Genomic DNA, 25,240 nt, shown 5'->3' on the forward strand with positions numbered 1-25,240 from the left:
ATGGCCAGACTGGCAAATTGTAGCTATTGTAGGTGGAAGCAGTGGCGGAGAACAAAGTCAGTTACCATGGCTATGTGCTGTGATGGGATTGGACTTAGGCGACTGAGTGGCAATGTCAAGAGCAGTATTGATCAGCAGTATGAGGTAAGTGATGGAAGATTACAAATGTACCCTATCCAGTCAAGTGGGAGATACGAGGAGCCCCTTTTTGGTATTATTTTACAAGTGGACAATATGCAGTTTTGGAATTTTAGCACCATTATCGTATAATATAGTCCCTAAGGATCACAAATAACCCCCATTACCCCATTCGGAAATTGATTATTACTCCCCTAAGATAGGTTAGGTATGTTGGGTTTGGCTTGGTTAGTTTTATTGTGTTCGGTGAGGGGCATTTCCGACAAAAATGAAGGTCAGAAACATTCGAATCACATCAAAAGCTGCCAGAAAAATATATTGCACTACCTAGGGGGTGTATTGTCCACTTGTAAAAATTTACCCCCCTTTTCAGGATCAAATGCATCGAATAAGTAAGCTATATACCGGGTAGGTGTGCTTTGAAGCCAAGTGTTCTCAGAATTAACAAGGGGTCCTTCTTCCCTTGGGCTTCAAGAAGGATGTCATATTCATCATGTAGCTCCAGAAACCCTTGCAAGCATATATCCTTTATATTATGGTAATATATTCATTGTATCAACGGAGAGTCCTGTTGGTATTCAGTTAACAACAGATTTAATGAGATTTTCTTTTACTATGTCATAATTATAGTTTCCTTTAAACATAGGTTTCTATTTTAAAGATATAGGTGTTGTGCCTGGTAGCTTTATAATATGGAGGGTCATTAATTCAGTACAGTATCTATGCAAGAGGGAGGGGGTGGCCGAGGATGAGATGGAGGGATGGAGTGGAGAGGTACACCAGGGTCCCAATTAGTGCGTGATCAAATAGTGCGATTCCCAGATAGTGCGAGCTGCCTCCTAATATCCACAATGTCTCAGATTAACAATGCTGGTGAAGCCACCTCAGCAGAAGATGTGATTACTGCAGCATCTATCGAGGATGCATTACAGGAGGTGAGACAAGAGGAGGTTACACCAATGCCAGCAACACAGAAACACCAGGAGAGCTCTCCATAATGCAGATCAGCTGAATGTTGGCTGCAGCTCAGTGAGGAGAAATGGGGAAAAAAATGATGTGTTTTCAACTCGTGTTTTATCCCACTTATCCTTAGTCTTAAGAGCTAATATTCTTGTCAGACAAATTTCAATCTTTCTACTATCGTTTGCAACAAACTGCATGTCCGTATGCACTCCAAGCCTGGAGAACGATCTGAGAGAATACAAGGTGTGTTTTGGTCGTCTGATGCCAGAAAGACCCCATAGAGGTGGATATTTCCACCAAACCACAAGATTTTTTTTCTGTACAAATTAGGTTTACTGCCACATTACCCCATCACAATAATTACAATAATAATAATAAATAAAACAAAAAAACACATCTAGCCAGTCTCTTATGGTTTTATTACGATATTCCAGTGTTATGCTAGACTTCAGTGAAACTAGCGATGAGAGGAAAATCATTACAAACTTTATAAAACTTCATGAATGACTTTTATTACCACTTACATTTTGTATAGCTTATTGATATAATGTCATGAGTTATTTAATAGTATAGCTGCACAGTTTGCAACCACAAAAATATTTGGTTGCTAATGCGCTTAGCATATGACTTCTTTGATTATAGCAAAAATATCACTAAATCACTTGTATTTTATCACAGTGATTCACAGTATAATATAAAATAACACTTTCAACCATTCTAGTATGATATTAGTGTGATTTGTGTGCTTATTGCTTCATATTATTTACGAGAGAGAGAGAGAGGGGGGGGGGAGGGCAGCAAACCGGTTTAGACCAGGTCATCAAGGGGTATGAGAGAGTGAGGGGGGGGGAGGGCAGCAAACTGGTTTAGACCAGCTCATCAAGGGTGTGTGTACACGTGTGCATATATGTATGTATACTATTATTTAGTTCTAGGGTAGTTGTCAGTGTTTAAAAGTTTAACCCCTAAAGTTGGAGTTACTCATCCACCAAATGAATTTTTCCCCATAAGTTATGTGTTTCAATTAGCGTGATATCAAATAGCACGTACTTGCACATCCACCATAAAGGCGCGTTAATTGGGACCAAGGTGTATATGAGAGAGGAGGGGGGGGGGTGAGCTGGGAGCAGGGCAGTGAAATGGCAGGAGACAGGGCGACATGGAGGCAATTTGTTTGTAGCCACCCCTTACGGGATTAAGGTGTCTGGAAATAGATAGATAGATAGACCTATGCAAGTACCAGTACTGTACTGTACCATCAAAGCCTACAATATCACCTTGGCCTTTCATGGATCAAGGATACTTTTATGGATCTTTAGTATTTTAATCTTTCCCCTGTAGCTTCCTGTAAAACCCCCTGGAATGGGATGGTTGTGCAGTACTGTATTTCTAACAAAACGATCACTGTATTATTTTGTCATTGTTCACATGTCTCAGTTTTTGACAAACTTCACTGTCACCAATGTACTCTTTGATATCCAGGGGTTTTGCTGCCTGGAGTATCATAGATAGAAGATTTGGTAAAGGTTTATTTTAGCACCTTCAGCCTGAGGAGACCTCTTTCATATTACTGTCATCTCCAGATGATTTTACTGCACTTGGGAGAGACTGAACTGGGGAATTAGCTGTAGCTTTCATGAACTTTACTGCTAAGGTGCCGTGTAGTGAATAAAATGATCGTATATATAAGCAAGAATACAGTAGAGCAGATCTATAACGATGCCCCTGGGTGAAGAATTGTGTTTTGTAAAAATCTTACTCCCATTTCCTTGGAAAATTTCACTCTGAAAAAATGAGAGTCTATCGCTTCCTCCAAAAATAGTAAGGATTGTATTATGAATATGGTTGCATAAGAGAGGGTTTACTAGATAAGGTATATACATGTTAGGTGTGCTGAGAGTACTGGTTGAATATGAAGTATTTCAGAATTTTTGTTTACATTAACTCACCCCTTGTTGGTGTGGTGGGGGGTTCAAATGAAAGATTTCCATATATTTTGAATTTTTGTAATACTGGTACTGCGGTCATTTTTATCGGAAGTGCTTTATTTTGCCATTTTTAACTTACCTCACACAGCAAAAAACAAGCATTTCCGACAAAAATTACTAGAAAATTGATAAAAAAACAAGGAAATCTTTCATTTTAACCCCTTCTTCTCAAAAAACTGAACTAAAACTTGGTACCCAACTGGAGGGGGCTAAGGTCCCCCATGACATTAACCATCCAAACCTAACCTAACCTAACCTTGAAAGCAGCAAAATAAGGTATTTCTGATAAAAATTACCATAAAAATTCAAAACATGGAAAGCTTTCATTTGAATCCTGCTCCCCACCAGCGATGTACTGTTATTTCCTCGTGTGAGCAAAGGAGAGGGAAAGAGAGACTGCTGAGATACTGTATTTTTTATTTTAACTTATGATATTGACAATCTAATTGTTAAAATGTCTGGAAGCAGAGATGTTGTTCATTAAGACCTTGCTAATTTTAGTTGTCTTAAAGATAACAGTCCTTAAACGCCCTTTTTTATGGCTAGTAATGTATAGGTAGATCTGTAGTACCTTGTATTGCATTGAAATGGTGTTTTAGTTATATAGTAATAAGTACTGATTAAAGCAGGCATCCCAGGTGTATCCTTATGTAACTACTGCTGAACTGTAATACCAGGATGTTTTCTTGGCAGTAATTTTGTCAACAGTGTACAGTAGCTCCCTCAATTGTAGAGTGGTGGATACCTGCAGATTGCAAGTAGAGAACAGTACAGTACTGTATTTTCAAATGTTCTCTTCCCTGCAGTGACACCTGTATCTCTTTTGCCCTAGGATGCAGTGCAGGCCCTCAACAGCTTACAAACCAATGCTGCCGATTTGCAACGTGTCAGGCAAGATAGAGCATCACTTATTTCACGGAATTTGTGTGGCACTGAAAATTACCTCAAGAAAGTTGGAGTGACACTGGATGATATTGATAAACTTTCAGTGATTCATGTAGCTGGTTAGTTAATACTTTGATGTTGCTGTTCTTTACATACCGGTAACGGTGGAGTAGCAGTAGGTCTCTAATGTACTAATATGATTAAGGAACTTCTGAACTGAATATTTTCACATCCTCCTTAACAGTGCCTTTAAGTATACAATACAGTAATCTTCAACATATCAGAGAGCTGTGTTTTTTTTATGGAGGCTATATTCCATTTCTCTCTCTCTCTCTATTTTTTTTATGTGTCTAACTCTGGGCATAGGCTTCACAGCCTGCTCTCAAGGCCCAGTAGTCCTACTTGCCATACACCTCTACATGTCACCACTTCGGCGCTAATACCCACCGTCCATATTGAATACATTTTAGGGCTGTCTCATACAGGACTGGTGTATTGGTATTAGTGGGGGTATTTTTATGACATGCCGGCGGGGCTTCTGATAGATCGGTAAAGTCTGATTTAGTGAAATTCAAATCCCTAAACTGTTCCCTGCTCCAGCGGGGATTTGAACCTGGATCCGGTAGGGCTGCAGGCCACCTCTTTACCGATTGAGCCACCGCCTCCCCCTATATATATATATATATATATATATATATATATATACTGTACCTGTAGATAATTTTAAATACAACTGACACATTTTTCTTAACATTTCATTGATGGATACTAATGAACTAAAGTTTATGTTCTCTTCATATATATATATATATATATATATATATATATATATATATATATATATATATATATATATATATATATATATATATATATATATATCTATATAATTTTAAATACAACTGACACATTTTTCTTAACATTTCATTAATGGATGCTAATGAACTAAAGTTTATAAATGTTCTCTTCCCCATTCCCCATCACCTCATTCTCTACATACACACATTTGTGTGTGCATCTGATCATGCATGCATGAATGTGTGAGAGATCCACCCTTACAGTTATTTGTGTTTTACATATGCTTTGACCCCCTCCTGGAAACTTTCCAAAGGGGGATGGCCTTGATACAAGAGTTTCATGACTCCCCCCCCCCCTCTATCTCTCTCTCTGTCTCTCACACACACACACACACACACACACACACACTTGCTTTGCCAATTTTTTTTATTAGTAAGTTGTTTTCCTCTCTATTCCAGCCTTACAGGTGATGTTTGCTTTGTCCGTACAGCATATTTTCCTGCACTGTGTCCACACTTCCATACCACCTTACCGTAGTTATAATTATCAACTCAGTTCTAATTTTAAAGTCATCTTCAGCTTCCTCTCTCCTCCTTAACAAAATTTTTCATAAGATTTGATTCCATATGTAATTCTTACACAGACTGCTGATTTTTGGAAGCTCAACTGCTTGAGTCCCAGTCAGCCTTGTCAATAAGGCACCAAAGTCCACAAAAGAATATAGTGTACAGTTTTCCTCTTCTTTAACAAATGTTTTCATATTTAGTCTTAAGTCCAAGAAGAGATTATTTTATTCTTACAAATCTTATTGCACATCTTGGATTTCTTTTTTCCCAACAGCTTACAGCATGTGTTGGGAAGTAATTCACTGGTTTTGGCACTTGATTTAGCTTCCAGTCCATAGAAAGCATCAGCAGCAGTATGGCTAACCTCTAGTATGTAGATTACTTAAGAGGAAGCGTGGAGTCATTTAATGTGCATTTTTACGTACAATTCCGTCCTTCTCTGAACTTTCCATTCTCTTCTGTCATCTTTCACTCACTCACCAATTTCTCTTTAGATTTTATCCATCTGTTTAAAGTTCCTCCCTCTCTCTAAGTCTTCCTTGCTTATCTTCTCTTGCTGTTTTCAGTCATCTTTCTTACATTCTCTCAGATTACTCTCTACTCCTTACAGGTATGCTTGACATATTGATTCATTTATAAATCCTGCATTCTTCTTGACTACCCTTCCCTTTATACAGTAATACAGAACTGCCCTTTTCCAGTCTTCTGGCAGCCTGTTTCCCACATCACTTCTTTGATATAACCAGTGCATTGGCATGTTTCATTCCCATTTCATTGTTGCTCAGTTACACCATCCATTAACTTTTCTTTTCACAGTTCCATTGTATTCACAGTGACTCTACACTGAATGACAAGCCAAATGGTTTCCTGTACACCAGGAAACCTTTCACAGTGCTGGGTGGTAACCATAGAACCAAATCATGGTGCCTGGCGGTTTAGTGGGCAGTTAAGGCGCTCCAATCAGATTGAGCCTGCGCAGGTTTACATCCAAGGGGTGGTTGGGGTTTATTGCCCACATAATGCCACTCAGGGATAAGTGAGGCTGGTTACTCTCATCTTAAATGTCAGGACCAAGGTGCCTAGCCCTGGGCCCCTACACTCCTCATGGGGCAACACAAGATAATGAGTGAATGAATGAAATGCTTATTTCTTGTGGCTTTATCCCATGTGCTGTATTTACTCTGCCATGCAGGATAGAATTGAAAAATACTGAAGAAAGACTCCTATTGATATTGTTTGAATTTTTCATATTCTGTCTTTGCTGTCTTCTCATAGGCACAAAAGGCAAAGGTTCAACGTGTGCCTTCACTGAGAGCATCTTGAGAGAACATGGGTATCGTACTGGCTTCTACTCCTCTCCACACTTGGTTGCTGTTCGTGAGAGGATCCGGATTAATGGACAGCCAGTATCTAAAGAAGTCTTCACTAAGAACTTCTGGGATGTCTATAATAAACTGTCAGCAAGCAAGGTACAGTGCTTTGAATGAGTGTAATTCATAACTGTGAATTGTAGATTACAGGTCAATATTTTATTATTTACTGCATTAATGAAAGATTATTCGGAGCTTTTATTGTTGAGTAAGCATACTTTTTAAATTTTGATTTATTGCAGTTAAGTCATCATACAGATATTACCAGACCCTCTTTAGCAACATCCCACCTCCAGACATTCCACACTTGCAGTGAAGAAACACCTTCGGTACATACAGTACTCACTTCACATGCAGGACAGCACAACACCTCGATTAAAACACAATAGATTGTTGTTGTTGAGTAGCCCTGTCTGTCTTTTCAAGTGAACCCATCAGCTGCAGGCAATCAACTACCCCTACCGCAGGCAATCAACTACCCCTACCGGGCATTTCCTGTGCAGTGAACTGATATTCCCATGCATTAAGCGATATCTCACCACAGCAAGGCGTGGGAAAGGGTGTGTGAATGTTTGGTTCCTGGATGGATGCTGCATTTGTATCTGTCCACCCAGTTAACAGGGGAACCATAATAGGCTGCACATCACCCTATTATTTGGTTATGTGGTTACCGTCCAGTCCAATAAATAGTTTTCTGTGTAACAGGACACCATTAATCTTGTTACTCAGTGTAGAGTTACCTGAAGTGGAAAGTAGGATAATAAAAGTGATGGGAAAGATGGGAAAAATGGAAAAAGAATGATAAAGGTGAAGGAAGAAGTAGGAAGTTCTGCATCAGGTGGGTGCATGATGGTTGCTACAGTGAAGCCACCTACCACCATGAAGGGTGGGTGGAACTCAGAAATAAAATACTAAAAAATGAGAACCGTCTTTAAAAGTTACCACTGTATTGGGTTTCCAGTAATGTATTACAGTAATATACATTTTTGTAGGAAGATGCATCAGACATGCCAGCTTACTTCAAGTTCCTGACAGTCCTGGCGCTGAAGATGTTCGTGCGAGAAGAGGTGGATGTAGCAGTGTTGGAAGTGGGGATTGGCGGAGAGTACGACTGCACTAACATAATCAGGTGAGCTGTTACTATACTCTTGTACCTTACTATAGTTTGTTTTTCTAACCTAGAAAAGTCCCCTTACTCTGTTTAACATAGTTGATAGCCACTTGTAGTCAGAGCGGAGGGTTGATTTTAACTGCATTCTTTTTACTTGTTTGGCTTTAAATTACCATCTCTCTCTTGAATGCTGAGGAGTAGCAGTACAGTAACCTTAGAGTATAATGTTAGTCACAAAGAAATGCTGTAGAAGGTATGCAGATTCATAGCATTGTCTTTTTCTTCCATTGAGTTGTGTGAAATAGCTACAGAAGGACAAAAACCTGGGGCCAAGTTAAGGTGAAAAGTGTGTACTGTACTAGCCAAGGAGACCCATTCCTTACTCCTAACTAAGGCTCCTCAACTTTTGCACAACCACAGCGTAGTATTTTAAGTCATGAGTGGCCCATCTCCATCAGGTATCTTTGCTCTTTGTTGTAATTTTACTGATACATTATGTATTCTGAAGTAAGGTATTTCATATTTATGAAATTCTAATTTCTAAGAATCCATCACCATCCAGACATTTTTTCCCCACCTACAGATGCGAAGAAAGGATCCAGAAAAAAAGGACAGAAAAAGTATAGTCTTTTACAAATATGGGAAACCTAGCAACAGCATGTCCAGTGAAATGGGCACAGAATCATTCATGTATCATTCAGTCCTCAGAATCTTGACTTTGCCTAACGTTAGACCATAAATACGTATTTTGTAGGTAGCTACTATATTTTTCTGTAAGATTCCAGGGGTTAGAATGATGAATGAATGAGTGTGTGGCATATTTAATTTGGCACATTATTGATTAGTTCTCTCTCTCTCTCTCTTTCTTCTCTCTCTCTCTCTCTCTTTCTCTCTCTCTCCCCCCACATCCATGGGTTGGTATAAATTGTTGGGATGATGGTGATGGTTTTCTTTATAGATGGAGTTTTGATACCTCTGCTAGAGAATTCATTTTTACTGTTTATTTATCAGAAAGCCTGTTGTATGTGGGATATCAAGCCTGGACATGGATCATACATCTCTGCTTGGCTCAACCATTGAATCCATTGCATGGCACAAAGCTGGCATCATGAAACCTGGCATTCCAGCCTTCACTGTGCACCAACATTTCACCTCAGCTATCCCTGTCCTTACAGATAGAGCCAGGGAAAAGAAGGTTAATTATTGTGATCATTCTTAGAATTAGGTTTTCTAAAATACTTGAACCAGAAACTTAGTAAAAGATGACTTTCACAAGTCTTGTTGATTTTACAGGTTGCAAAACCTTTTAGTAGGGTGTAAGTAAATGGGATTATGTGCGTTAGATATGATTAGGTAAATGTTAGGCTGACATATTGTATAATAACTAGTATAATGCTTTCACTTTGCAGTGTCCCCTGTATGTAGTGCCTCCATTGGAGAGCTATGGGTGGGGTGCTCGACCATTGCAGCTTGGGATGGCTGGCACAGTCCAGTATGATAATGCATCATTAGCACTGCAGTTGGCACAGTATTGGCTCAGCTGCAAGAAAGGTCAGTAAAGTCTCGTCCTGCCACTGGTATGTTGATGAACCTATACTCTGATTAGTCATGGATAATTACAGATCTAAACATGGGAATGATAACTCCTGTGCATTGGGCCCCATTTCCTGAACTTGCATGTAGAGTGCATTGGACCCTATCCCTAAACATTTTTAATTTTACTGTGAGGGAACTAACCAGGGTTGAAGCTGGTGTAGTGAATTTTGTGCAGAGGAGTGCATGACAGATGTTTGGCATTCCCTGTTTAACTTGACAGTTGTTGGACTGACAGTTTGATGTTGGGATATGCCTTTTCCCTTTTGCTGCTGTGAATGCAGTTGGCTAGTTTATCCAGACTAATTTCAGACTCTTATCTAGCTTAACAAAATTCATGTATTCCAAAGGTTATTCAAGACAGCATCTAACTTTTAGGATTTATTTCCTCAGAACAAAATGGTCTTACGGTAGCCTGAATAAAATAATCTGATGCGTCCATAAGGCAAAAGAATTGAATACTTGTCTTCGACTTATAGACTAATCCGTCCATCCATCCATCATCCAGTCCTGTGTTGCCCCATGTGGAGTATTGGAGCCCGGGGCTAGGCAGGTTGGTCGTGACATTTAAGATGAAAGTGACCAGCCTCACTCATCCGTGATTTGCAGCATTACTTGAGCAATAAACTCCAGCCACCCCTTGAATATAAACCTACACAGGCTCAATCCAATTGGAGCACCTTAATTACTCACTAAACCACCAGGTGCCATGGTTAAATGGTTACCGCGCAGCATAGTTAATGGTTTTCTGGTTTACAGGAAACCATATGGCTTGTCACACACATGTCAGTCCCTTTGAGGCTATCTGTTATAGGGTAGGTAATCTATCTGTCTATCTATTGCCAGATGCCTTAATCCTATAAGGGGTGGCCACAAACAATCGCCTCCATGTTGTCCTGTCCCCCACCACTTCATTGCTCCCAGCTCACACCCCCCTCTCTCATATACCTCATCACTCCATCTCATCCTTGGCCTCCCCTTCCCTCTTACCCCCTCCATCTCACTCACATACACTCTCCTCTTGTCTCTCAGTCTCCCAGATAGGGAGCCACCCATAGGCAGAAAGAAGAGGAAAGAAAGACAGAAGTGGGAGTGTAATTACCTTCGTTACCTACCTGGGAGAGTGAGAGACAAGAGGAGAGTGTATGTGAGTGAGATGGAGGGGGTAAGAGGGAGGGGGATGCCAAAGATGAGATGGAGTGATGAGGTATATGAGAGAGGGGTGTGTGAGCTGGGAGCTATGAAGTGGTGGGGGACAGAACAACATGGAGGCGATTTGTTTGTGGCCATCCCTTATAGGATTAAGGCATCTGGCAATAGATAGACAGATAGATTACCTACCCTATAACAGATAGCCTCAAAAGGACTGACAAGTGTGTTGTTATTTGCTTTCCATTATATACATATTCTGTAGGGTGCCATCCAGACTTGAAAAACCTGCTTGTCAGGTCACCCAACTTATTCATTTTTTGTTTCATTTTTAAAGGCTCCAACACGCATGCATGTGTCGTCCTTGGTCATCTAATGGCGGCATTCCATGCTGCTCGATCTCTGGCAGCTTCCCTGTTCAGTCCCATATCTCTGAGGTCACACTCAGTGACCTCATCTCTGATCTTTTTTGGTCTGCCTCTCGCAACCCTACCCCTAACATTAACACTTCTTACTTTCTGCACCCAATTTTCATCCCCTATCCTCCCCACATGCCCAGAGTATCACAATCTACCACTCCTCATCACAACACGAATACATTCCAGTCCCAACCTACCTCTCAACTCTTCCATCGTAAACCTAGTCCCCCCAGGCCTCACACTCAAGGATGCATTGCACATCTACCTAATCATTGTCATTTCTGTACGTTTGAGCCTGCATGTATCCTCTTCCTTTACTGCCCAGGTCTCTCAACCATAAAGCATTACACTCCTAACACATGCCATATACAAAAATCCCATAGCACAGAGGGAGAGTCCTCTCAGTGTCAGGAGAGGGAACAGCTCCCAGAACTTCTTCCAATCACTCCTCACTCTAGCCACAGAGCCAGCTTCAGCCCAACCTCTGGCACATAACTTGTTTCCCTAATAACAAAACTATTCCACACACTCAAGAGACTCACCAGCAAGATCAATCAACCTGACAATCTCCATATGCACTCCCCAACACACCTCACACATGAAATCAGTATGATCTCGCTGTCTACCTCTAATACCACCACATCTTTTATGCACCCACTTATCACAAGTATTGCACAAGATAGAAGAGCATTCCATACCCATGTGGCAAATTCACCCATATGGCAAATTGCGCATGGCTGCTCTCCCTCTTGTTTGACAGTACTGCAGCTGGCTCTACTGTAGGTACCATCACTTTTGTTTTATCTTCATTTACTCTTAATCCCTTGTGCCCCATACCATCTCTGCACTTCCAAAATCTTTCCTCCGTCTTCCTTTCATTCTCTACAGTCACCAAATCATCAACATACATCTCCTATGGGAGTCCATTTCTGAAGTCATGTGAGAAGGCTTTAAGTACCATGATAAACAGCAAGGGTTTAATATTGTAGGTTGTAATAAATTGAACTGCTATAATTACCTGTACAGTACTGAAACTATTTTTCCAGGTCCATTGTGAGGCACAAATCCTGAGAATTTACATGCAGCGAAGCTGGGAGCCTTTGATATTTGCAAGCGTTTGTTCTGTGCAGTGCTATCTTATCAGCGAGCAACTGAAGTTGGTTCCTTAGGTTCATAGATGCTCATAAATATAAACAGGATCTCAAATGATAATGATATTACAAATGGAAAAACATTATGATGAAGTAATTTATATTGCTGTAGACTGTATAAGGCTTAAACGCCGGAATGTGGGTGGTGTCCGTTTCAGTTTATTGCTGGTACAGTACCATATAATCATATTCAACCAAGAAATGTCCGTATTTATCTTAAGAGGTATTTATATTAAGGCAATACCTGACCCCTTCAGTTTGAAAAGTCTGCCTTAATCTGGAAGAAATAGCAGGAACTAGCATGACCACACCGAAATGACAAAAGAGATGTCTCTGGGCTAAATGGGTTTATGTAATCCCTCTTCCAGATTGCAGTGTGGCTGAGGGTGATGACAGGGCATTGTGTGGGAAGGAATGGGGAGACCCAGTGGCTGCTTCTCCTTTCACACTCTCTGACGAGGATGTCACTGGTCTCAGATGTACTGTCTGGCCTGGACGTTCACAGGTAAGCTTTGTAAAAAAAAAAAAAAAGGGAGGGGGGGATAACTGCCACTTCCTTATTACCCCTTGTGAAGTGCATGGGCCCAAGGCAAAGATACAGTATTGTAGTCCACTACATTTAAGAGTAGATGACCAGATTACTTCCTGTGATAGAATAAGATGGTCAAAAAAGCTCCAGTACCTCTTGAGAATGGGAGTGTTCACAATCTCCCTGAAGTTGCCAACTTTCACCAGATAACTTTATGTGAAGAACAAATATGCAGTCAACCAAACTACTGTTTTGTATTTGTTTCCTTTATCACTTTGTTCAAAAGTACAATATGATGAACATACATACTCAGTAAAATGAGGAAAAGAAGCTTCAGTATGATAAAGCTGAAGCAAATTACCAGAATGAACCTAATATACCGTCTATACCTCAGGACAAAATTTAATATTGTTTATAGCTTAAAAATGATTATTCACATTCCCAGTCATGTCAGTATAATTTTTATCATCATCATCATCATCATCATCATCTAAACCTCCTTTCCCACCCTAGGGCAGGGTGAGGAGTAGCAGCATCCAGACAGCCCAAGTTTGCCCAATCCAATGGGTCACACATTCATTCACTCATCATTCAAGCCCCTGGAATCCTGGCTGTATCTGATATGCCAGATAAAGCCAGGACAATATAATTGTAATCAGATATAATCTTCAGACATATGTGTCTATATATAATACTAACATAAAGTCATTTGGCAGCAGAATATTTATAGGGGTCAGATGAAGATTATATATATGTGCCTGCGTAAAGCTTTGTTGTTGTCTTCCTAGAAACATCGGTATTTGTGATTTCATTTGGAGGCTTTGTCTTCGCATGATATCAGTTTACTAAATCATGCTTCTCTTATAACTACGGTAATAGTCAGTACATTCTCTTCAGTACTTTCCAGATGAAAGATCTACGGTTATTGAGAACTTAATGATAAGCGTTTCAAATTAAACTTGCAGTGAGGCATCTAATATTATGTGATGAATGCTAATAGACCTCTTGTTTTATGCATTCTAGTAACTGTTCTGCAGTATTTTACGGTAAACTCTCAATTATCCATTGTTGCATTATCTGACCCAATGCGATATCCGGCACTGCTGGCTCAGCTCTGTTAATGCGATATTCAGTGAAATTATGCAATATCCAGCACCAGAACGGGACGTAACTGGCTGTTCTATGCAATATCCGGCATCGAGGTGTATCAACTGGCTTGTAAATCGTAGCCATCCGGCGCTGTACAGTATTACTGTATTGGTGTATTTTATCATTATTGTATTTTTTGCTTAATTTTCATCTTTTTACAATGAAAGTTGAAATGGATAATACAAGTAATGCAATATCCAGCTTAGTGCTGAATATTGAATTGAATGCAATATCTGGCATAGGGCTTGACTGAATTACGCTGGATAAGTGAGAGTTTACTGTACTTTGTAAATCATATATAGAAAACTGGTAGCTGTAACAACCAGTGATTACAGTATTGTAGAATTTATGTATTGTTCATCACAAAATATCATGGAAGGGAATTTAGATAGGATGTGACCATGTGAGCTGCGAGGAGTTGGCCAAGTTCCTAATTAAATTACCCGATGATCACTCACCGGCAACTCCTCAGTTTGTGAATGCTCCCATTGAACCAATGCAAGCCATCCTTACTGTGATATTTTAAAATCAGTTTTGAGTGTTTCCTTATTTCTCTCAGTTCCAGTGATTGAGTGGAAGTTTACAGTGAGTATGGTAAGTACTGCAGTAATGGGAAGTAAATTAGAGTTCTTTTAGGTGGCACAGTTTGATGAAAGGCGAATGGATTGGCTTAAAAATAGGAAAAAAAAAATGATTTTATACATTTCAGACATCCAACACAAACTGATAATTTTGAACGAAGAGCCAGTGAGATGTCATTGCAAGAAGCTCACACAGTTGTTGTAAATACATTCCAGCGTGACATTTCTAAATCACTCAGTGAATTAGTGTCATGCTTCCTCGTAAAGGGATGCCCATATTGAGGATGGCCATGGTACGGTTAATGTTTTTTATGGACTGGAAGCTAAACCAAGTGCCAAAACCATATAATTACAGGACTTCCCAATATTTGCTGGAAACCATTTGAATAAAGAGATAAGGGATGTGTACAGTAATAAGATTTTTAATCATGTGAGTTCCAGCCTGGGAGTGATTAGTGTGTAGTTTGTTACCAAGCTTGTAGCCACATTTTTAATCACAAGTTTGTACCTCCCGGAGTTGATGGCAGTCATCCATGTACTGCCTTCCATGCAATATGTAATAGGAAAATATTCTATCCACTCACTCAATGCAGTGCTGCTGTCAGGTGTCTGCCCTTTCCTCTTCTCTCTCCATTCCTTGTAATAGAAAAATATTCTATCCACTCACTCAATGTAGTTGCTGCTGTCAGGTGTCTGCCCTTTCCTCTCGTCTCTCCATTCCTTCCATCCTCTTCCGTCTTCCTTTACTTCATTCTTTTCTTGTCCTTCTGCCTACAGGTAACTTTACACTTCCTCTTATGTCTTTCTTTCCTTCATTCTTTCCTCTTCCTTCTGCCTGTGGGTGACTATACACTGAGTGACAAGCCAAATGGTTTCCTGTACACCAGGAAACCATTTACTACGCTGGGTGGTTATAACCAAATTTTGGCGTCTGGTGGTTTAGTGAGCAATTATTGCGCTCCAATCGGATTGAGCCAGTGAAGGTTTATATCCAAGGGGCGATTGGGGTTGATTGCTCATGTAATGCCACTCAGGGATGAGTGAGGCTGGTCACTCTCATCTTAAATGTCGGAACCAACCCACTAATGTTTAATAATATTCAGCTTAATCCTGCATCATCCTTGAACATGCTTGGGGTTTCATTTACTCGGGACTTATCTTGGAAAGATCATATTACATCTCTTGTAAAATCTGCTTCCAAGAGATTGGGTGTGCTAAGCCGACTCCACTCTTTCTTTACCCCTGCACAGTTGTTGACTCTATACGGGGGTTTTATCCACCCCTGTGTGGAGTACAACTCTCATGTGTGGGGAGGCTCCCCACATACAGCTCTTCTCAATAGAGTGGAGTCAAAGGCTTTTCATCTCATTAACTCTCCTCCTCTTACTGACTCCCTTCAACCTCTGTCTCTTCGCCGCACTGTTGCATCTTTATCTCTTTTCTATCGCTGCTTTAATGGTCGCTGCTCCTCTGAACTGTCTGCTTGCATTCCTCCACCTCTACGACAGGCACGTAGCACCCGTCTGGCAGCAAACTCTCATCCCTTTTCTGTCCAACTCTCTAATGCAGGAGTTAACCGTTACTCCCAGTCTTTCATTTATGCAACAGGTCAACTCTGGAACTGTCTCCCTCTGTCTGTATTTCCTGCTGCCTATGATCTCCAGTGTTTCAAACGCAGTGTGTACAGGCATCTCAAAATGATCGGATCTTGAATTTGGCTCTCTATTGTGTTTTGTTTTTCTCTTGGAGGGAACTGTTACTGTGGGCTCATGGCCTTTGGTTCCTTCTTCCTCGCATTAAAAAAAAAAAAAAAAAAAAAAAAAAAAAAAACCTGCTTAGCCCCAGGCTCGTACACTGCTCATGGGGGAATGTAGGATTGGATGATGGATGGATGGATGAAAATGTCATTGATATGTGCACTTTATAGTTCATGTACAGATGACATTTCTTACTATGACTACAAACTATCATAGAAACCAAATACAGATGATAATTAAAACTAGCTGGAATATTTGACAGGTTTCTGAAAATAAGATGGCTGAGTTACATAATTTATACCGTAGCTGTTGTTACCAAAAATTTTTGAGCTAAGATGATCTGATATGGAAACACGATTACTGTAAGTAGTATGAAGTATTACATCTCATTTATCTCATCTCTGTGAAGGTCATGTCGCTTGATCATCTGACCTTCTTTATTGATGGAGCCCACACCAGTGCCAGTATGCAGGCATGTGTAGACTGGTTCACCAAAGCTGCACCACTCCATGCCCCGCAGAAGTGTTCGTCAAGGTAAGTAAAGACAAACTGCAATAGGATTCTTGTTTTGGGAATAGTACAGGTGTTGTGGCCTTAAGCTTATCTAAATGTGAACCTGGTGGACTGCAGGTAGAAATTGTTCTATTTCTGCCATCCACTATTCTCTTTGTGAAGGATGGGGAGGCAGCCAAGGGACATTTATATACCCAGACAGTGGAACTTCCCAGCTATATCAGTGCCACCACATGCAGGCATTCTTCTTCAGCATGGGAATAGTAGTTACAGTAAAGTCCCAGCCAAAATCAGTAATGATGGAATCAGAGTAGAATAATTGTTTGGAGAGTAGCACAGTAGGTTCTTGTTATCTGGGAGTTCACCAACACCACACCTCTCCGTACCTTGTTTAAGTCTACATCTGAGCAAGGAAAGAAGCAGTGAGTTGAATTCTGATTATAGGAAGAGTGCAGTATGTCTTCCATTAGCCTATACAGTATGTCAGAGAATCATTAAAAACACTGCACACCTCTATATCACACATGTCTACATCAGAGCAAGTAAAGGTGGAGTAGAGTAGAATTCTTAATTTGGGAATAGTAAGTTAAGTTTTCATCGTAAGCCACCTAATCAAACATTAATTTTTCGCTATTAATTCCAGAGTAAATTATGGAAGTGTTGCTGATCAGAATTCAGTTGATGCCAAAGTATATGGCTGTTTTGTAGTTTTCCCCAGTTGATAGTAGCATGTGAAGCAAATGGAGAATGAGTGATTCACTTGCAGAGCATATGTAAATGAGATGGATTGGTGGAGGGAGAGAGGGAGACCAATGATGAGATGGAGGGATGGAGTAGAAAGATATATGAGGGAGGGGTGTGTAATTTAGAGAGAGGGCAGCCTGATGGCAGAGGACAGGATGACACGGAGGGGGTTCATTTGTGGCTACCATATATCTTCTGGGATTAAGACATCTGGAGTAAATAAATAAAAGTGCATAGAAATTTTTAGATATTTGGAGGACATCCCTGGCATATGAAGACAACCTAAACAATAAAAGTCCTTGTTATTTATCAGGGATATGTTCCAGAATATCACTATATTCATTTCATCTTAACATGGCCCAGATTTATGTCCTATTGTAGCAAATTTCATATTGTCCAGTGACAGAATGAGACAGTACTATGCCTGTTCATTCTTTCCATGGTACTTCTTTGTGCCTAGCATCATTTTTTTGTGGTATTCTCTTGTTAAAACCCAACATTCAGAATGGAGAGATGGCAGTTTTAGGGCAAGGTAGTGTAATATGAGTATAGCTAATGGATTAAAGGGGCCAAGATACTCAGTTTCAAAATACACTGCATCTAGTTAACATATTATTTGTGTTAATCTGGGAACGACTGTTTATTTAGGTTCTGCTGTAGCTACTTAAGCTCATGTCATTTAGCTTGCAATATGTTGAAGTTTGTATAATATTTGGTAACCATCATCATGTAAATTAACTAAGATGGTAGACCATTAGGGCAAGATAGTGGTGTACTGCTGTTAGTAAAATTCTTTGAAAACCTTTATTACTTTGGATCATAAGCGAACTGCAGTACATGGTGAATACTGTAAAGAGATAGAAAAAATAAATGATAGTGTACAAATTGTCCTGTACAGTTTTGCACTTATATATATATATAGATAGATAGATAGATATATAGATATAGATATATATATATATATATATATATATATAGATATATATATATATATATATATATATATAGGGGCCTACATTTTTTAAATAATAAATATATGATACTCTTGTTACTTGTTTTTCTTCAGATCTAATGGTGAGATTTATCGTGTGCTGTTCTTTAACTCAACTGGGGACCGGAACCCAGAGATACTCCTACGATTCCTCTCATCTTGTGACTTTGATTTAGCAGTCTTCACAACCAACCTTGTCACAACCTCCTTAAATGCATCCTCAGGTATGCCTTCAGCACCACACCAGTATATTTTGATGTCTGATTTTTCTTCATGGTGTGTACTTGTGGGAGCAAGTATGCAGACAGATATTGTGGCCAGGAAGGAAAGTGGGGGGAATGCTTGTACAAGGCTGGAATTTAGCATGGGCAGTGCTGAATGGCAGTTCTGAAAATTGAGTGTACAGTATATTTGAGTGAAAACAACTCATATCAAGCAATGTTGTCTGCATTATTGGTTATTTTTTATTATTATGCAGGTATATTATATAAAACTAAAGAATTCAATGACAGTTGGAAAGAGCTGAATGGTAGTTTTGAAAGCAGAGTGTGTATTTGAGTGAAAACAGCACCTGTATCAAGCACATTTTCAAATATATTCAGACTTTTTTTTTTTTCCCCCAGATTTCTAATTCCTGACTCAGGTTGCATCATGCACTGTGCAGCATCTTAGAGGCCATGAAATACAGTAACTTGGGATGGTTTGGCTAGAGTGAAATCTGTTTATTGTACTCTATAATTTGAGTTATCAGGATGACATGGTGAGAATTTTTTTTTTTTTTTTTTCCAGATCAGACCAACTACACCGTGTCACAGGATGGGATGCATTTGCGGTGTGAGCGACAGCGCAACACTTGGATCAGACTAGTTAGGCAGTTGTATAAATCTGAACTATCTCCAGAGTCACCTTCAGATCAAGAACCAGGAGGTGACAGGACAGTGAAAGAATTGGATGAGAACCTGGCTCAGAAATTGCCAGCTTCTGATGTTCCAAGCATAATATTCCCTTGTATAAACGATGCTCTTCTGTGGTTGTCCTGTGGTCGTAGTCCCGATCTGAGGGGAGAGTTGTTGACCCCGCCAGCTTTCCCACCTCCTCAGGCATTGCAAGAAGCAGCACAAGTACAGGCAAGTGTATTTTTGCTATAGAGTTTTCAGGCATAGTACACCTGGACCTCCTAACCCCATCAATAAAGTGGTGTCCTTGTATAATTTACTTCTGTTGCCTCCAGATGATTTTTCACTCAACTTAGGAAAGAAATTAGTATTGAAGGAGGTAGTTGTTGAGTAACCCTGGTCTGTCTGACTGAGCAGACCCACCAGTTGCAGGCAAGCAACCACCCTGGCAGGGCTATCCTGTAGTTTAAAAGCTATCTGTGCTTTGTAGACAAACTTCCACATAGGATTATGTTGTTGGTGCTGAGTATCTCCAATCTGTCTGGCTTAGGAGACCCATCAGCTGCAGGCAAGCAACTGCCCTTGCAAGGCCATCCTGTACAGTAAGCCAATGTTATGTTCCTTTGTGGTAGGCAATGCCTCACCACAGGCACGGGGATGAGTATGGAGGTTTTGTTTCCAGATGGATGCTGCATATACTTCTCCAGCCAGTTAACAGGGGCACCATAATAGACTCCACATCACCTCATTAATTGGTTATATGGTCACTATCCAATGCATTATCTGGAAACCTTTAGGATTGTCACTCATTTTAGAGCCACCTGAAGTGGAAAGAAGAGTACAGTAATAAAAAGTGACAGGAAGGATGAGAGAATTGAGAAAAATAGGAAAAGAGGATGGCAGATACAAAAAGAAAAAGAAAGGTGCGGGAGGAAATATGCAGCGGTGAGTGGTTGATGATTACCACCAACAACCACTACAACACTGTGGTATACTGAACCAGATGAAGAATGTGTGAAAGGACTTGCCTTCCCTGCAAGAACTGTATAATCTTCACAGGACTCATGGCACACACAGCTTGATATTATGGTTAAGAGGTAATAGAACTACTCGTTAATCAGAAATCCTAAAAGAACCTGAAACATAAAACTAAACAAAGAATAGAGACGCTTGCTTGAAAATATAGAAAATACAAATGGTGACTGAGAAATAAAAGCAGTTGGTGAAAGGAAAACCACCACATCAAGAACGAGATATCCTTCCTGTGTGGAGGAAGTATGGGATGCATACTACTGAGAGGTCACCTTAAACAAACATACAAGACACTGGTGACCTTGGGATAAAGTCCTTGTACTTAATATGGTATTGAATGGCATTTGAGAGGGATACCTTAACATGGTGGCACCAAGCAGTGGAAGGTTGCCTGGTTATACAAATGTCCTATAACTCCCAACCTTTCCCCAAGAGGAGGATGGTGGATTGCAGGAGAAAGGCAGGTTCAGCCTGCAATACACCAAATATCACTCTAGATAAACCTGGGGTCATAACAACAATAACAGCATATTATTTGGAATGAAGCAGCAGTGCATCCTCTCTAGTCCTCTGTGTCTGTGATGCTTTCTCCCGTTATCACTTAAATATCTAGGTGTTGTTTTAAGCTAGTTGCAAACTGTCATCCCAAGGGTACCTCCAAGAGGGAGCATAGAGAAAACACTTTAATCTCTGGTAGTGCAGTGATTAGAACACCCCATTGGAGTGGCAGCTTTGCACAGGTTTGATCTCCATGAATTGACTGAAGGTTTTTCAGTCATGTAACATCACCAAGGAGAATAGGCTGGTCATGTACCATTAAAAGTTGTGTAATATGATAGTGTAACCTCAGGAACCAAACCTTTAATGTGGCTAATATGGGTATGGTTATTACTGTTAACATTACATATCCTGATCATTGTTTTATCCCAACTTCACTGCCATTGGCAGGTGCTGGTGACAGGTTCTCTTCACCTGGTGGGTGGTGTCCTTAGCATAATCGATCCTGGCCTGTCCTGTACTACTCATGCTCATGCTGCTTACAAGCCTTCATCACTGACTGACTTGGTGTTGAGCAACTATGGTGGTTTCTCTTCCCCTGGTGCTCCGTGATCAGTGTGTGATGTTTGCGTCTCACACACAGTCCTCAAGATATGCCACCTGATGTTGCTCAAGTTTAAATCAGTCTGCACACAGTAGATGTAAGAAGAAACTGCTCTACAACTCATCTTAGTTGTTGTGCATAATGCATGTGTGTTTGTTTGATAATGTTATATGTTCATGTGTGGAATGAAAAATATATGTAATGTTTATATCATGGAGAATAATAGATGTTGATCACCAGAGGGACCTATTATCTAAACTAAATTTACATTTTATGTATATAATTTTACTAATTTAGAGAGAATGTTACAAGCAAATTATTTTTTTATGCATAATCTATGACTGGTATATAAAGAATATTTATATATCTTTGTATGTAAATTAGAGTCAGGTACGAAAATAGGATGTCACCATCTACTAGTTTGTCTCTTGGTAGTTCTAGATTATCTTGTTTTGTATATTTTAATAATATAGGTGCAAAAACCGAAAGAAACTTGTTTTTGAAGGTACTGTAACTGTCTGTCACATTTATATCACAGCATTTGTTATGATAGTAGACGTCATGGCACAAGTTTGGAGGGAACAAGGAGAATAATATGAATATTTTTTAGTTGTTTGCCCACTTTTTAAAATCACCCTTAAGCAGCCTGTAACCTGTACTGTTTGTTAATGAAAAGACAACTTTTAATGCTCTGTTCCAGTAATGTGTACAGGTGATGTACTTTACTAAACAAAAAAGAAAAGACTGTCTCTCAGTACATTGGGAATCAGATTTTAGTATTTTCTCAGGTTTCCTGAATATTTATTTCCCAGTGTTCCTCTTGTTTTATTAGTCTTCTTGATTATAGTTTTTGGTTGACCTATGAAGTTTTAAAAGATAGATGTCTGTTGACGCACAGAATATATATAGTAAAAGTCCTTTAATCCAGCCACCAATAATCCGAAAATTCCATTACTCCAAATTTGTCAAGGCTAAATTTTTCGAATTTTTCTGGGCTTTTTTTAAATTCTGCTGGGATCTTTCCAGTTTCTCTTGGCTTTATATATTATTTATATCTGGTTCAGACTTGCCCTTCAATTTGGTTGTACCTGCCTGCAACTGTTCATCTACACGTCTTTGCATTTCCAGTGAGTAAAACAATAACCCATATCATTTTAAGTGCTTATTTAATAATCTTGTACATATTTCTAATGTTTTCAAAGGGCCCTCCCAATAGTCCGAAGAAACCAATAGTCCGAAAGACCCTCGGTCCCCTGTTATTCGGATTACAGGACTTTTACTGTATATATCTATCTATATATATTACAGTATATATATATGTATACTGTATATATATAGGTATATACACTAACGTTGTAAGGTATGCTGTGTCTACCTATATAGTGTCATTGTTTTCATGTTTACATGGAAGGATACCTGCTGCACCTTAGCACAGTTTTTCACTGATAAAAATTAGCTTCTGAACTGGAACAAATACGTTTGTGCTTATTGCTGAAGACTGTGTCATATTGTAGTGGTGGAGGAGTGGTTGTGAGTTCCCTGCTGTTGCAGTGAAATGCAGTAGGATGTAAGGTTTGTGGAGCAGCCTTGATTTTTTTCTCAACCCACTAATACATCATGAACCCTGTCAGCCTTAGCAGTCTCACCCAAACTGTATAAAATTACCTGACAATTGCCATTATAAGATAAAGCAAAAATTCTCTGACTTAAAGGGTTAATATTTTAAGGAGTTCAAATTTTCACAAGTAAGTCATCCAACATCAACCATAGTGTAATGCAGGAGCAAAATGCCACTCGAATGGTTCAGTCATTAGGGGCTTTGGCTAATCTGATATCAGCCAGTATAAATAAACCTCAGTACTGTGACGTATTATTTCCCAGGCCAGTCACATGATGGTAGTGGTACACCCATGATCCAAAGAAACATGACTCCCTTGGGCCATATTCATCACTTTACTTACCAGTACTGTCACAGTGGTTGAGAAATGTGGTGTTCATTTTACCATATCACTGTATTCACGTTGGCTGTGTCAAGACAAGATGGTAAATATGCTGTTAAGCCAATGGCATGGTAATGGGGTGGTAGTTTTGATGAATCTGGCTTCTGGAAGGTAACATATCTTTGTATCATGACCTTACCTATAGATGACTTTATACTGAGTGGAAAGCCAGTGGTTTTTCGTTTATAAAGAAACTATTGACTTTTACTTGGCTGGTGAAAACCAAACCATGGGAATGGGGAGAAAGATATTATGCACCTGTGTTGTGGTGTGGATGTGGATGTGATAGGAAGCGTTATGAGGAACACACTGAGGTGGTTTGGCCATGTGGAGAGGATGGAGGGTGAAAGACTGACGAAGAGAGTGTATGTGAGTGAGGTGGAGGGGGGAAGAGGGAGGGGGAGGCCGAGGATGAGATGGAGGGATGGGGTGGAGAGGTATATGAGAGAGGGGGGTGTGAGTTGGGAGCAAGGCAGTGAAATGGCTGGGGACAGGGCGACTTGGAGGCGATTTGTTTGTGGCCACCCCAAACAGGATTGAGGCGTCTGGCAATAGATAGATAGACAGATAGTGTTCCCTGCATAATGAGTAGGTACATAGAGAGGGAGGGGGTGTAGACCAGAGTTCCTCTAATACTGACCATCATATAATGGACCTGATGGCCTGGTATCCTATGACAGTTCATTGTCCAGCAAAACTAGGTGTGCTCAGATAGTCTTATGGAATTTGAAATGGGAATGAAGCATGTAAGAGAGGAAGTACTGAGAGTTTTTAAGGTAGCAAGGAATGATGTGCTGCTGTAAGTGCAGTTGGTGGTAGGTGGTGGCAACCATCATCCACTCACTTGGTGTAGTGCAGCCTATTTCTTCCATCACCTTTATCGTTTTGTGTCTGCCATCTTTCTCCCATCTTTCCTGTCACTTTTTATTGCTCTTTTCACTTTTCAGGTGGCACATTGAGTGACAAGCCTAATGGTTTCCTTACTAGGCAACCATTTACAGTCCTGGGTGGTAACTATATAACCAAACCATATGTGTTCCCTGTGTGTCAACAGTTGGGTTGGTGGAAGGATAGTGCCTTTCCCCATAAAACAACTAACTCAGATGGCCATCCCATGTGGGATTATGGCATCTGGCTGTAGATAGGTAGAATGAATCAGTGCTGACACATTGCCAAATTGTTCAAAATTTATTACCAAAGGCCTCTTTTTCACTGAAATAATTCTATGATAAATGTAAAATATTTATTGTATATATTTTGGTTAATACTGTAATTTGTGTGTGTGGGGGGGTGAGTGTAAATAATCATTGGTCTGCTTATAATGGAGGGGGTATAAGCCTTCTCTGGCATGACCCCCAGATCTGTGCCTGGAATGTTTCACGTCTTCGAAAGAATATTATAGTTTGTATATCTGCTCAGCAACGCTGGAGAGGGACAGCCTTATGTAATGGTACAGATATAACTGAGTGGTTCTTATGCCCAGTTATACAACTCCCTCCTTGTCCTCCAAAAGGAAGATGGTGGGCTGTAGGAGGAGGGCAACTTCTGCAGCCTGCTATGTTCACATTTCACATGAACCATGGGTTGCAGCAACAAAAACAACAACTACAACTACCATTATTGAGCTCCTTTGCCTCCATACAGCACAACCATCAACCAAATGCACTTACTTGTAACTTCTATTTAGAGCCCTGACTGGTAGGTGGGAACACCCACCATCCACTTACTTGATGTAGTGCTACTATCAGGTGACTATACTGAGTGACATGCCAAATTGTATCTTATAGCCCTGGAAATCAATAACTTCTTTGAGTG

General features: G+C 40.0%; 1 protein-coding gene across 1 annotated transcript; it reads left to right on the plus strand.

Annotated features, from left to right (window-relative positions):
* LOC145414431 (folylpolyglutamate synthase, mitochondrial-like) lies at positions 1-22,021 on the plus strand. Its single transcript, XM_080283984.1, has 11 exons — positions 1-144; positions 3,922-4,093; positions 6,614-6,807; positions 7,701-7,837; positions 8,831-9,014; positions 9,229-9,370; positions 12,500-12,636; positions 16,557-16,681; positions 18,471-18,619; positions 19,185-19,522; positions 21,272-22,021. The coding sequence occupies exons 1-11, from the start codon at positions 1-3 to the stop codon at positions 21,431-21,433; spliced, it is 1,884 nt and encodes a 627-aa protein (XP_080140110.1). The 3' UTR covers positions 21,434-22,021.
* Positions 22,022-25,240: the final 3,219 nt, after the last annotated feature.

Source organism: Coenobita brevimanus, chromosome 99 (assembly GCF_032717465.1).
Source record: "Coenobita brevimanus isolate Jiangsu-jjx chromosome 99, ASM3271746v2, whole genome shotgun sequence".
Classification (NCBI taxonomy): domain Eukaryota; kingdom Metazoa; phylum Arthropoda; class Malacostraca; order Decapoda; family Coenobitidae; genus Coenobita; species Coenobita brevimanus.